Below are 15,301 nucleotides of genomic sequence, written 5' to 3'. Positions count from 1 at the left end.
AGGTGCCCTCAGGTAGGGATAAAAAGAGCTTTTCTGTATTGCTGAAACACTGGCCAGCGGGGATGAAGTGACCCATGAAAAGCCAGAAAAGTTAGGATGACAACCTTAGAGCTCCATGTATCATTAGTTCTGCACAAATCCTGTAGACTAGAAGGAAAGAGCATGACAAGGTATGGAGACCACTTCAAAAACTTGAATGACTCAAACCCATACCACGTGATACAACAGGCTTAGTGGAAGGTATGAATACGCTTCAGTTCTTAAAAACAAAAAGGAAAAAAATTCCCTTGAGATAACCCAGTGGGCTCACACAAATGCTGTAAGAAGCATGGGATATGGACTTGAAACAGTTTGCCACCTGCAATTAGATTTCTACATTCATAATTTGAATTTGCAGCTGGGTCTTTAATTTAGGCTTCAAATTTATTTGAACAGATGCAAATTTTGCCTTAGGCTTCACACAATGAAACAGGCAAATTGTCCACAGGTCACACAGAAGCTCTGGGACCTTGAAGCAAAGCACTTTGTTCAATGAACAACACTTTCTTAAAACTGAATGCTGCAATTTCCTCTTCAGACTGCATTGCAGATCCATCTATGTTATGGTGCAATCTTTGGAAATACGTTTGCCTTCAAATAAGTACTACATACATGCTCAATAACGCAAAGTGGTTTTTGTAAAGGGAAGCAGTACAATAAGAATATCACCTCTAATATGTTCTTTGGAGTAGGTGATACAAAATGCACCATAGGAGTCCTCATCCTTGAGCTGGGTTTCCACGGAAGAAGCTGGCACCCAGGCAGAGTTCTGCTGGACCTGACATAGCTGTCGCTAACGCGTTTGCCTGAGGAGGCTGCCGCATTAAGGAGTCAGTCTGGATATTTTACATGCTGACCAGAATTCAATTTTAAAATCTGGCTAAGTGAGAATGAAGGGTCCACGAGGCTGAGGAGAACATTCTGTCTGCTGAGGATCCAAGAAGGGGGAATGCTTTAATGACCTCAGTTAGAAAGCGAATGGGTCAGAAGTCTCACAGCAGGGTTGGAGTCACTTACATCAGTGTGTGATCACTGTTTTGACAAGCTCAGCGTTGCCTTGTCTAGTTACTTTGGCTACACTGTAAAATATTTCATGGGAAGGATATTCAAAATGGTTTCACCAGAAAAAGTCCATGTTGATATAGAACTGCCTGATTTTTAGGCAAAATGACAGATTCCTGGGTCTGCAACAATTTTTCTGTCCTAAATAATAAAAAATGTAAAAACAAAGCTCTTGTAACAGGATTTTCCATAAAGTAGAATATAACTGATTTTTAAAAGGGAGGAGAAACTTCCAAACAGATTGAAAAAAATGTTGGCTAGCGTGTTAGATAATAACTTGCAGTCAGGCTCAACCAACTTCTAGAGATATCTCAGACCTGCCCACAAAGTGGATGCTGAGAGTGACAGAACTTACATTGTGGAAAACTCTTAAAAGTTAATACGAACATCTGTTTTTGACATTAAAGATTTTGGTACGTTATTGCTGCCAAGTAACCATCCAAGGGGGAGAGGGATTCAACTAGATGTACAACTGTGAACTGGGTTTTAATTAACTAGCTACAAGTATAGCATTATCCCCCAGCATATGTACCCAACTTCTCCTGCTCAGTATGAAACCAAACTGGTGAACCACTTCAGTCCTGAGAATTGCTTGAGTGTGTAGGTGCAAGCCTTGTCCTCCTAACTACAGACAGGAGGAAGGGAAAACAGAATCCTGCTTCCAAAACATCTTCCAAAATTACCCACACCAGAATGAAAAAAAGTGGACTCAAAACAAGACCCCAGAGATCAATCATCCTCAATTCATATGCAGGCACATGCAGCAAAAGCCATGTCTGAACCCAAGCACCCTGACTTCTGAGCGTGTTCAAAACCAGGATTTTTCCCTCACCTGCTCCAAAAAGAAAGGACAACTTAGAAAAATGTGAGATTAAAATTACTTTCCTGTCCTGTTGATGAGACAAAATTCAAGGAAGACAGGTATTTTACTTGCCCTCTACACACTTTGGACCAAACTGATGACGTCTTAGGGACAGATACCATCTCTAAGTAACAGGCTTGGGGAAACCACAAATGAAGACAGACCCCAAAAGAACCTACTTCGAGACTTGGTATCATCTTTTCATTTTCCCTGCTTTAAAAAAAGCTACCTTCAGTCTATAGCATATCAGTAGGAGCTGTGGACCAAAGCATTTTCAGCCACCTACAAGCCCCCAAGTGCACTCAGGGTGTCAGCTAACCGACTGGTGTGCCAGGGCAGTTCACCCTCAGCTCAGCAATTCTACTTGTCCTCTCTCTCCAGGCCCAGGATACTTGAGCCACTCAACTCTTGATACTACCCTGGAGGATGTAGTAAGAAAAGCATAAATATGCCAGGGATACAGCCAGCCTTCAAAGTGATAGGTAGCTCTAGGTCCAAATCACACAGGCACATAATATTTTCTCCTGGTGTTGGAGAGGTTTCAACCTGAATGTGTGGTTAGCAATCCAGAACTAATGTCAGTATGTACCAACAATAAGTAATTCATATGCAAGGTCATTGCGAAAAGACTCCGTGTGACAGGACTCCCACAGAGTTCCTCAGAGACTCCTTATCACCTGGCGGTTTCAGAGAGCAATCACAAAAAGTGAATAATTCTGATTTGTTGCTATTTGTTTTGATGCCTTCCATGACATTCTGCCATCCTAGGAATATTAGGTGAAAGAGTTGGATAAATCAGTTAAAAAAATAAAAGGCAGAAAAAAGAAAGCAAATCAGCGTACAACAGATAGGCAGCCTTGGAAAAATCAGTTTATCTGGGTACCAGTGACTTGATAGCATTGCTTCCTGTCCCTACTTCATCCTGCTTGTTGCCATGAGTACCCGTGTCCTGGTTTCAACTGCGATAGAGTTAATTTTCTTCCTAGTAGCTGGTACAGCGTGTTTTGGATTTAGTGTGAGAACAATGTTGATAACACGCTGATGTTTTAGTTGTTGCTAAGTAGTGTTTATCCTAACTTAAGGATTTTTCAGTTTCCCATGCTCTGCCAGCAGCAGGCACATAAGAAGCTGGGAGGGAGCACGGCCAGGAGAGCTGACCCGAACCAGGCAAAGGGATATTCCATACCACAGACCGTCATGCTCAGTATAGAAACTGGGGGGACTTGGCCGGGAGGGGGGGATTGCTGCTCTGGCATCGGTCAGCAGGTGGTGAGCAATTGCATTGTGCATCACTTGTCTTTTTTGGGGTTTTATTTCTCTCTTTTATTTTGTGGTGATATTTCTTTTCATTACAATTATTATTCTTATATTTTTATTATTATTGTTGTTATTATTATATTTTATTTTTCCTTTAGTTATTAAACCATTCTTATCTCAACCCATGAGTTTTACTTCTTTTATTCAATTCTCCTTCCCATCCCACTGGGTGGCAGGGATTGAGTGAGTGGCTGTGTGGTGCCTAGTTGCTGGCTGGGGTTAAACCATGACACCCTGCAATGGCAAATCTGGTCCGGCTGATTAATAACAAGATTAGACTCATAACAAGTGAGACCACAAATAAGTACTGAACGTCGAATTTACTTCAGTGCTCTGCTTGGCTGTATCCTTTCCATTATGTGCCAACCTATTTGCAGAGAGGAAATTCTGTGTGGCTGCCCTTGGGAAAAAAACATCTTGTTTCCCCAGAACACGTCTAAGGAAAATTGTCTAAAACATTTCTGCTGATCTAAACAGCTGCAGCAATACATTGTAACTGGGTGAAAGGAAAAAGCAGAAAGCCACTAAGCAAATTTATACACTACTAAAAATAAAAAAAGCAAGCTAGCTAAGTCTTATGAAAATAGCAATGGAAACAAGGGGATGTTGAAGTTTAGCTAGGGATGACAATTGATATTTATACCCAGACAAAAGCCTGGCACTGATTCTGAGCTCCTCCTCAAAACACTTATCAGACTACAGATATATACATTACATATATAATCTACATATAAAATATATATATATATATGGAAAAGATAAAACAAATTTTGCTGAAGTAACCAACCTTCACCATATGATGGAGCACTGACTGCAACATGGGCCGTTGTAAGGGTGCTTTGTGTAAAAATCTATAAAAAGTATTCATGCTCTTTGAATGGGCCATCTCTGCTAACTCGTCTCCATTGGAAGAGGCCCGGCCACTCAAGAGGTGCTGCTGGCATTTGGGGCATTGAGATTCTAGCAGTGCCTGTCTCACCAGTACTGTGTTGGGAGACTGGCGTTCCTACTTCGAAAGATGACACAGAAAGGGGAAGCGTGCAGTCATGGGGGCAGGGGTTTGACACGCACGAGGCTTTTAGAATCAGGCGCATCCGTACTGAAATATTTCCCGTTACCTGACACATCCAGGTGTTCCAGGTTTGGGCACAGTGACACGACATCAAAGACCGCCTCATTGGAGATGTTGTAACAGCCAGACACCTCCAGCCTCCTCAGTTCTGGACAGCACTGGGCAATGGTGTAGAGTCCTCTGTCTGTGAGCCGCCTGCAGCCACTAACAATTACCGTCTCCAACATGAGACATACGTTGGGTGTATCCTGACAAAGCCTCCGGGTCAGCACTTTAAGAGCCCTGTCTACGTTGATTGTCTCGCCGGTCAGGCGAATAGTCCTCCAAAGTCGCGGGTCCCAGGCAAGGTTGTACCAGCGGCGGCACACACGGGCACAGCGGCACAGCTGGTTGGTGGGCAGGAAGGAGAATATCTGGATCATGGAGTGGTCGGGCAGCCGGTCTATGTTGGCCTGTTCCTTCTGGTGCTTGGACGCCAGCCGGATGAGGGGATGAGTGAGACGGGTTGGAGGCGGCGAGTGGACCATGGCAACAGTTTCCCCAGTGACTGAGGATGAAGACGTCGACGACCCTCTGCCATTCTGGAAACCGGGGGAATTCGGTGGAAATATTAATGCTGGGCTGGGTGTGCTGAGCGTCCGCATGCTCAGGTCGGAGTCTGGAAGACAAAACACACGATTTCAGTAAGCGGTGGGCGGACACAGCGCTCTCTGCGCAGCACAGCACCCCGCTAGCCCGTTTGTTAATGGAGCACGATGGGCTTCGGGGTTTGTTGGGGGTTAAGCAGTCATTTTTACCAGTGAGAGTGAGGAAACATGTATTTCAAAATCTGTCTCAGAGCATACTCTGAAAGCACTGGTCACTTTAGTGGTGGGTACATGACAGAGATGCGCGGTCAAAGCCATGCTAGCAAAGGAGGGGCTGCAGGTCTGAGCCCTGTAATGAAGAGGACATGGCAGTGGAAGTCCAGGGATTTTAATTCTTTATAGTCTCGACTAAACACTGCAAGAAATGAGTACATTTGAGTCGTAGGCTTTTTTGACAGAGAGTAATTGCCCATAACCTTGGCACTACCCAGGCAGCTCTGAGCTGTTAGGGGAGGAATACCGGGGTCCTTCACCTCTCAGCTCCTTCAGCCGTTCAGTGGGCGGCCAAAGAAGAGCTCACAAGGCAAATGCTACTTCCTTCACCAGACCTGGGCAGTGCTTATTTTCATTGTGTCATTAAAGAAGTTCATTTTTCATTCACGCAAACTGGGACTCAGCAGTTCAATCAGGAGCCCAGTGACTAGTTCTTGAAGGGGGGTTGGCTGTGCCTCTTCATGTCAATGCAGAAATCACTCCTTCCCAATGGACTAAAGTGAACTTCAGCTGGATTTGAAAAAACAAGCCCAGAAAAGTAAGTGATGAAGAAACAGCATGCCTGGAAACTTGTTACAGAGCTGTTGCACAACATTTATGCGCTCTTTTTGGTAGGGCTAACTGTCACACTGGAAGCAGTCAACCCAAAAAACCCCACACAATACAATTTGCTACTTCTTTACCTTCTTTATTTCACTTTACTGGCAAAGAGCAGGCATAAAAATAAAGGGCCTCTGCTACCAAGAAAGGTTGCCTTTGCTGTAAGGTTATTTCAACTGTTTTCCCTCTGTGCTGACATTGCTGCCTACGAGTCATTTCCAACTCCTGCTCCCAGCTCTCCAAGCAAAGCAAGTAAAAGACTGGAAGACAACTAGGATATAATTTTGATAGTCAAGCAAATGCCATGGGCAATACATCTAGAGACCCTGAGATATTTCAGCAGTACACTACACAAGGTCCAACCTGTGTATGAGAGATGAATGCTGCTGCTGAGCACACTCCCTCCATCTCCAACCTCTCAGCACTGATCTCAACAGAAATTCTTTATGAAGGAAAGCACCATCCAGAGATGAAAACAGGAGCCACAATTTAGTGCCCAACAGAATAACAAATATCAAGAATAGAGTAAGAACAGTAGTTTTAGAGCACCAAGCTTTCCTCCACATCAGATCTTCTGCTGTCACTTCTGTGTTGAGACGTGTCAGGGAAGCGTGCAAAGCCATCTCCTTAAGTAGCACCGACTCTACAGCTCTGTGACTGTGACAGCATAGATACGGGCTAAGCAGGGTAGGGCCAGAAATGCATTTAACAAACCCGCCCAAATCTGGGTTTAGGCAGAGTTTTTAAATTAAGTACATTTTAGATGAATTTAATCAGAGTATTACACATATAGGAAAAACCTACACTACCCAGCTCCTTCCCTCTTCTTCTGTATCTTGTTTTACTTAGACAGAAACACAGTATTTCAGCAAGTGACAGGAAAAACATTTTCTTCAAGGCTTCTGAGTCTATGCTATGGCTATGTGGACCTAACCCAGGGATTGGTGTATTTTTGAGCAAGAACCATATCTTAACACAGAGTGGGTTTTGCAGACACTCTGCTCCCCTTTGAGACCTCCTAATACCCTCCTGGCAGCTATTGCAAATAATTGCATCGAGGAGTGTTATCTGGAAAGCGTCTGGTATACTCCAGTACTTTAAAAATGAGATTTACAGCTGGAGAGAAAAAAAAAAACCAAAACACCAGCAGCAGACAGGCTCCTGCAGACAAGCACTGACTCCACAGACCACTCAGGCAACAGTGCCCTAGATTAATTTTTGCAAGGATTTACCATATGTTTGACCTCCCTCACATTGCCACCAAAACCAATGACAGTGCCTGAAGTTAAACATGTGCAGAAGATGTGGCAGACTTGGAGCCTTTACTTTTTGCTCTTTTCTTGAGATTTTAAGACAAGGATGCTTCCAGTATAAAAGAATACACATTTTTTCAAGTGCTGGATGTATCTCCCACTATGACATATATTTGGTATTGTGAATTCCTCTCCTTTCCTTTTACTTTTTCATTTGCTTTGGGCTTTTTGGTTGGTTGGTTGTTGTTTGGTTGGTTTTTACACAAACCAGCGCAAAAAGGGACAACAAAATTATATAAATAAACTCGCAGAACAAACACTTGTTTCTACACCACAAAATAGACGGAACTAAAATCAAAAGCAAAAAGTTTCATTTTTTAACATCTGCTATGAACAATTTTTAGTACTGTGGAAATTATTACCTCCTGTAAGACAGTCTCCCAGCGTATTTTGAAAACGTACATTTTTAGACAGTTATTGTTGAAAACACCTGAAAATCTCTGCAGAGCTACATTCTTCCCCGCTCTCCATTCCTACTAAGTATAAAAAAGCATTTAATACTCAATGATTCTCCCCTCCTCCCTTGGTGATCAAAGCACCAAGCTAATATGGCTAATCTCCACTCCTTTTGGATCAAAAGTGGCATTCCTTCATCACTCCTGGGCACCCCGTGAATAATCAATACCTTAGACATTCTGGGTGCATAATAAGTTACCAAAATGTGTTTTTTAACTTAGACCTAGAGCTAAAAAAGCTTTGACCTTCTGTTTTATGGGTATGCTCCGTGCTTGCTTTGTGCTCTCTTAATTCTCTCATTAGTATAGCAGTTCCAGATGTGCATCCTGTATTTCCTTTACCTTCAATCCTGAAGGTGCATCATGCGAAACTTGCTCCTTCCACCTTTGGGGCATGGACTTCCAAATACATACACATACATACACATCCACGCCGTCTCCCCACCCCAAAGTATTTTGGAAAAAGACTGTAGTGTTGTCATTATGTTTAAACAAGAGACTCGAGAGAGCATTACTGGTCTGCTGAGCCTGTAATGCAATATGCTCTCAGACAGGAATTTTGCTGGTAGCTCAGCTGAACTCTGTACAGAGGTATTCCCACTTACTGTTCGTTGTACACCCCTAAGGGGAAAAGAAAAAAAATAGCAGGTGAGTCCAGGAGCTTTTTGCCAGTAAAAACTTGGAAAGCTTTTTGCTAGCATTTAAAGCTTCAGCAAAACACTTGGTCTACTGTAGATTTTCCAGGCTTTCCAAGTACTGTTGGGAGGGGCTTCCTATAGCACTATCTGAGCCTCTAAGGGTTTCCTTCAGATTTTGTTCTTCACCATTTACTGAGTGCTAGCTAACAGGCTGAGTCAGTCTGAGACAGGGCACCTTAATGGCAGCCTGACATTCCTAAACACAACCCTGCAAGTGCAAATGAAGTTGCTGATTGCAGTTCTCAATACGCATCCTTACACATGCATGCCCTACACAAGCATTTCCTTCCTAAAAAACCCAATTGTTTACAAGCCTGAAATGCAGTTTTACATTTTGGTGATCTTAGAAAGTAAAAAACAAATTACAGAGCAGCCCTGTGCTTGCCTCCCTACAACCTCTTTTGCCCCTTTCCCTCCCTGACTACCAATCTTCTGTGCAAGATGCTTTTTATTAAAGCTTTGTTCGGGCTCTGAAAATTGTTTGTTGGTGTAAGAGAAAATTTCTTAACAATCTTTAAAGAAATCTCAAAAGATGCGTGCCAGAAACAGAACTATAAAAGCTGACACAGAGGGAGAAAATGCACTGGAGGGAGTTTTCTTATTCCATTAGGAATCTGGTTTATTTCAAAAGATCCCCCCCCCCCCCCGTTTTTTTCCCAATTAATACATACATCTGGGGGAAAAGAGCCTTTAAATATACATGATTTAAACCAAGATCTAGTCTCTGTTCCTTCTGGCATTGACAACAATATGCAGTCTCCAATTTCAGAACCAGAGAGAGAAAATGATGTATTTTCATTAGTCCAGTGATGCACACTAACATAGGACACTTGATGTCTGGACCCTGGCATGGACTTTTTAAGATTGAACCATTTTCCATGCTTAAAGTGCAACTCCATTCAACTGCACTTTCCACTATGGTATCGCCGGTGTGCCTTTTTTAAAGCGAATCCCTATACCGAGCTCCTCAAGTTAACAAAATTAAAATTAAAATTTTAAATATCAAACTTCAGATTCTTATCTGTCAACTAAAAAGGATCCTTTGTATTGATCTGCTGTCACCACTGAGGTTTTTAGCAAAATTAAAGCAAGAATTAAACCAAACTATGCTCAGGCTCTGCAAAGTCAGTATAGCTGAGAAAAATAAAAAGCAATTGGCATTTTTGTTAAAATGTTAGATGTAAAATAATGTGTGCGAGAAGCATTTATGCATAGTACAGAAATGTCACTTAGCATCTCTTCAGTAACAGCGTTGCACAGATATTACATATTTTACTAAGTGCAATATGGGTACAGACCATATATTTTTACCACAATACCATCAACTTCATGCATGCCAAGGAAGTACTCCTTTTACAGAGACTGGGGAAAGAGGGAGCTTAATGGTTGTAGCAGTTACAGTCTATGGTGCAAAGGGGAACAGAAGCAGCTGACAGGCTTCTACAGGGGGGAACATTGCAGGCTCATTCAGGGAGAGCCTTGTGAATTTGACAGACAGATGTCAAAAATGGCTGTGTGCCCTTAGAGGAGATAAGGAAAAGGAGTTACCTAGGACAGCAGGCTGCAACCGGGCCATTTGCCTTCTAAGGCCCCAGGCACGGACAAAGTCCCAGAAAACGCGTTATCTACAAAAGAGCATCTTCCACATTGCAAACATCCTCAGGCGTTTCTCTCAGGCTGACTTACCCTACCATCTCAGTTCCTCCAGGAGGCCGGGAGGAGTCGGAGAGCCCATGATAGCAAAGAGGCAGCTGGAACAAAACTCACCGTGCAACCTTGCGTGGGGCTGCAGTGGTCAAGTATGCCAGAGGGAAAGGGTTGCTCAGCAGAGAAACCTCCATGATTTTGCAACGTTTTACAATCAAGAATGTACAGAATGAGAAACGGAGTTGGATGAGCTCTCTCGTCTCTCTCCAAGTACACCAAGTACACTTAAACCATCTCCTAAGTGCGTGTCTGCCCTGTTCTTAATTTCCAGGGACAGCTATTACTCAGTTCACTGAGGTGCCTGTTCCAGTGTTGTCACCGTATCAAGTTTCTAAGTTTTTCCTCTTACCCAACTCATACAAGAAGCTGTTTCTTGCCCCTCTCCTAGTGATTGCAAAGAATGAGAGGTCTCTGCTCGTTCAGCAAGAATTTCTCAGACGCATTTTCTAAAATTTCAGCCCTTTCTTCCTAGTTACATTACTAATATTCAGTTTCTCCTATTTTTTCCATTGAATTTTCTCCAACCTGTGTGTATTTCTCTTAAAGCACAATGCTGCAAAGTGAGCACCGCAAACCACCGCACCTCACCAGCAGCAGCTAAAGTGGAGTCCTTGCCACCTATATTTCATGGAAACCACATTGTCAACCTTCCAGATTTCAACAGTCTCAGAAGGATGATGCATTCTGTATGCAATTCAACATATTGCCCAGATTTCCATGTGCCATACAGCTGCCTGGCCATTTATTTTCTTCATCCGTGTTTATATAATCTACTCATCTTCCCCACACCTGTCTCCTTAAGGAGTGGTATGTTCTCTCTCTCCTTAATCTTCTATTTTTTCAAGAGCATTTTCAGTACTGAGCAACGTTCTCAAATTGTGCTCATTTTCAGTTTTCCAAATATACTGCAGGTCCAGTGTCATAAATTTTAACCCATTCCTCTGTATATTGGTAGTTTTGTGTCTCAATTCAATTCAAACAGATGGCTTCTGGAGAGGGATGGGAGCAACATATTAACGAATACTGTAAGGTATAGCAGGGCAGATCCCTAAAGGGTCCTTCTTGAAACATCATCACAGTTGACAAATACTCAGTGATAACTATGCAATATGCTATTCCCCTTCAGTGGCTACCTTATGATTATTTCATTTAGTCCATATTTCACTAGCTCATTTCCAACACAGACATGCAAAAGTCTAAATAAACCTGAGATAGGTTACAGCTACTGTTTCCCTCTCACCAGACAATTTATTCTTACCAACACAGAAAATTAGATTGAAAAGTAAGGTCAAAGGAACAAAAAAACTTTGGCAAAGATGAAAACTTATTTCTTATCCTGTGAGATCTTATAGGTTGTGCAACTCTCTTTTTGAGAGCAAAGACCTGCGACAAAGCTGGATTTTTCAGTGTAAGAATGAGCAGCCTTGGAGTTCATGAAGTAATCGCATCCACATGCTCCTGGAAGGAACGGTTCCACAGAACTTAAAATAACCTTTTATAGTTTTTAAAAACCTCCCATAGAATTTAATAAGAAACCATACCTATTGTACAAGACTAGAGGCATTGTTACAAGACCGTGTGGAAGAGGGATATGTTAAGTTAAATTTGAAGCCATTTCATAGTAGTTTCTGTGTGACATTTTACACCTTGGATTATACTGGTGTAACTTCCCTGTGATGTCGAGCTCCAGTTTTCTTTAGTCTATAAACTCCTCCACATACATTTGGAGACCTGATCTTGCATTCCTGGCATATTCACACTAGATGCTTAAAGTCAAACAGCACTGCAAGTGAAGTAACCATTATAGTTTTATTAAGCAAATAATTCTTCCTTACAATGTATTTGTCAAAAGCTGGAACTAATTTCCCTCCTACTGACTTTGTCCCCTGCCACGTGGCAAGAATTAATTTCCTCCCCGTATTTTTGAACAGAGCTAAAAATACGAAGACTGAGGTGAAAAAAAGAAAAAAATAATTCACCTATTAATTTATGAAGTCAAAGCATCTTAATTTTGCCTTTGGTACCACTGATGACACTACCCCATCAGTTCTGAGAAAAGAGTTTGTCAGTGCATCATTGCTGGGAAATTACAGAGAGATAGATGGGATGGTGCATTTTTTCCAAGTTCAGTAAATATCTAACCCCAAAATGAATTCCATACATGCTTAAGTACAAGCTCTTCTTAAACCCCTTCAAGTCAGATCCTGTCCCAACTCCTTGCGGTATGCCAGGGAGCTCCTCCAGCTGAGCGGGTTTATATCTACATTAGCAAGGAGTACAGCCCAGAAAGAGGAGCTCTGTGGAAAAAAACTGTTACTGCTAAGAACCCAACATCCACAGGCCTGGGAAGTGGGTGTTAGTTTTTGGACGATGTCTAATTTCATCCCCAAACCTGAATGCTCAGTAGGGGTTGCCTTCGGTGCTTTAAGTGTCCTGCCAGAACATTTTTTTTCCTTTATTTTCACCTGAGAGTAACTGGGTACATATACCTTGAGGTAGTAACTAAAACACAGTAAGCAGGGACTAAGGGGAGAGTTGTTTAAAAAGTGAGCTTTGGACCTGAACAAAAATGCTGATGTAGATGAACCCACTGGTCAGCCAAGAACCCCCTGTCCAACTCCTCCAAATCCTGAGTCACCATCTCCCAGCCTAACCCGAACCACCTAGAGGAGAGGCATCCTGTGCCCTGCTGGGTTCTCAGGACTGGATAATCAACGGACCGGACACGTTGCATTTCTTCGTCCCCCATTTTCAGGATTACCACACCTATGGAGATCTAGTTCTTTGCTGTTCAGTGCATTGCTTTGAAATGTGCAAACCAATTGTGGTTAAAATGAAAATAAGCATTTACAAGATCCTTATATATAGGCATCTTCTATACACTTCTATATAAAAGTCTAAGATAAATAAGACAATAAAAACATAGCAAGTTTGCTTAATTTCAAAGTCATGCTAAAAGGTCTGCCATCCTCTCTCTCTCCACCTGACAAGCTGCTAGGGAGTCTTAATTAACCCAGAAATTCCATCCTGGAGAGTACAAAAAACCTTCCCCATTCATCCAGAGAACAACTTGGTTCAGTGAAACAGGCTTACAACTATATTCTGGTTTTCATTTGAGTTACTCTGATGTACTCTGAGGTCAAAATTTTGTCAGGTAAAACACTTTTCTGCCTGACTATGCAACATTTACATTTCCATGTTCCACTTTTTTATGTATTGATCTTAATTTTTCATTTAAAACCCACTTTATATAAATATAGACAAGATGAGTGCACACTGCTCAATCCTGGCTCTCAAGCTATAAATACATGGCCAGAACCAGACGCTTACAGTGACACTGAGCTGGGACTAACAGATCCTACTCTGTCTTTGAATGATATGCTGACATGAAGTTTGTGTTGATGCAAATGTATCTTTGCAATTCATATAGAAAATTGGAACAAATGCCTAATGGATCCTAACTCCAAAATGCAGAAATCCAATCAGCTGATCCAGTCAGGTGTAGCTGTTCCACTATTTCACCTCTCAAAAATGGAAGAATTTGGAATAAAAGATGTATCATTTTACATTATTATAGAACTTCAGGATAAGCTGCTGGACATAAATTTATGGGAGGGAAACATATTCAAAATCCCCAGTTGTTCATGTGAATCAAACCCAAAAGGACCTGCAGAACCCTGAAAGATAGTTCTGGTAGATGTGTGTTGCTCTAAACGGAAAGTAAAATACAAAGCAGAGGAATGCTTGCCTCTGGGGAAAACTGACAATGTAATCACTTTGTTTTGTAATCAAGGTGACCTGCATGCAGTTGGTAGCAAACTCTACAGCAGACAAATAATTCCCCCAAGAACCACTCTTCCCAGCATATTCACCAAAAGTGAATTATTTGTGTAAAAGAACATTGCTTTTCATAATTAAGTACTGGCATTTTAAAAGCGCACAACTCTCAGAAATTATTGACTTTCAAATTAACAGGGCATCTAGGATTTGACCTCCAAAATTGGAGAAATAAAAGGTGAGCAATAGGCTAAACAGAAGAAGGAACACTAGCAAGAGATTTAAAACCACAAAGTTGTGCTCCTCTCTTAACACTCAAGTTTACGTGCTAAAGATTCATTAAATCAATGTAATTTAGAATAGTCCAAATAGCCTTCCTAAAATAAATTCAGGCTTTGCTGATAATCTGGGAAGAGACAACCCTCCAATTATGGGACAGAGTTGTACACAGCACAAGAAAAGGGCTCTAGGTTAAAAAAGAACCCAATACCCCCCAAAAATTAGAAGGTAAAGCCAATCCCAACTCAGCTTGGTTCAGCCCAGGTCCTTCTGGATTGTCTGGTGAGATACCTGCAAGTGCCCACCCAGTGTCCCAGCTGAGGAGTCATACATAAAGCAGATCACACATCCCTGTACCAGGTAGTTAGCAGTAAGGGAGTGATAATAAAACAACAACAAAGCAAGCTGCCTGTAGACGAGAGAACACAACCCTCTTCTGTAAAAACTGCTCAGTTCGTTACCATGTCATTGCTCACTCCGGGGTGAGCAAGGTGAGCTCTTTTCAATCCTGTAGGAGAATTACACCGAGGCTGTAAGAGTTTTCCAGGCTTTACAAATCAGCAGAAGTGTTTACTCCCAGACCAGTGCTTTTGCAGACTAGGAGGGACTCCCATCAAGAGCCCTGCCTGGGTCTGTAGGATGGCCACAGATTCCAGAAAATCAGCAGAACTGTGCAAAGCGTAACTGAAGGCCGACCTGCAACACCTGCTCCCGATCAGCTCAGATCTATTTACCCTTCAGTTTCCAAAGTTTATTTTCTTTCCCAGGAATGAGATTCCTTCAAAAGCACCTGCTAGCGTCCTGGCAACCATTCTCTCATTTTGCGGGCAAATACCTCATTTCTAGGGTTGCATCCCTCCTCCCTTTTGACATGTGGCCAAACTGAGAAAGCAAAGCTGGTCTCCAGGGCTTTTTGAAGGAATGGTAGAAAACTTCACTTAATCCACAGTTTTACATTTCTTACAAATCCACAATGCTGCCACTATGCTTACAGACAAAGGAACAAATTCAGCAAAGAGCTGGCCAAAGCCAGTTCCCCAACAAATCACCTTTGGGATCTGGGTGAGAGGAACGCTCTGGAGGGGATGAAAGAAAAGAAAAGTAGGTATCCAAAGCAGAAACCCAGGACACCAGCGCACTCTAACTTATCCAACACTTCTGTAAAAAAGATACATAAACCGAGGATTTTTCATAATAAACACTTCACGTTATAAGAGCCTGGGAGCGACAGTCAGCAGTCCCCTCTTCTGTTACAAACAC

At 42.2% G+C, this 15,301-nt stretch overlaps 1 protein-coding gene across 1 annotated transcript in view; it reads right to left on the bottom strand.

Moving 5' to 3' along the window:
• FBXL7 (F-box and leucine-rich repeat protein 7) overlaps window positions 1–15,301 on the bottom strand; it is a 189,440-nt gene that overhangs the window by 2,624 nt on the left and 171,515 nt on the right. The window contains exon 3 of the mRNA XM_010571457.1: window positions 4,399–5,010. Coding sequence (XP_010569759.1) covers window positions 4,399–5,010 — 612 coding nt within the window. The remainder of the gene's footprint in view (window positions 1–4,398; window positions 5,011–15,301) is intronic.

The sequence above is a fragment of the Haliaeetus leucocephalus genome, unplaced genomic scaffold, assembly GCF_000737465.1.
Source record: "Haliaeetus leucocephalus isolate CR32 unplaced genomic scaffold, Haliaeetus_leucocephalus-4.0 Scaffold328, whole genome shotgun sequence".
Taxonomy (NCBI): domain Eukaryota; kingdom Metazoa; phylum Chordata; class Aves; order Accipitriformes; family Accipitridae; genus Haliaeetus; species Haliaeetus leucocephalus.
The sequence above is the reverse complement of the archived record's forward strand: the minus strand, read 5'-3'. Positions and strand labels throughout refer to the sequence as shown.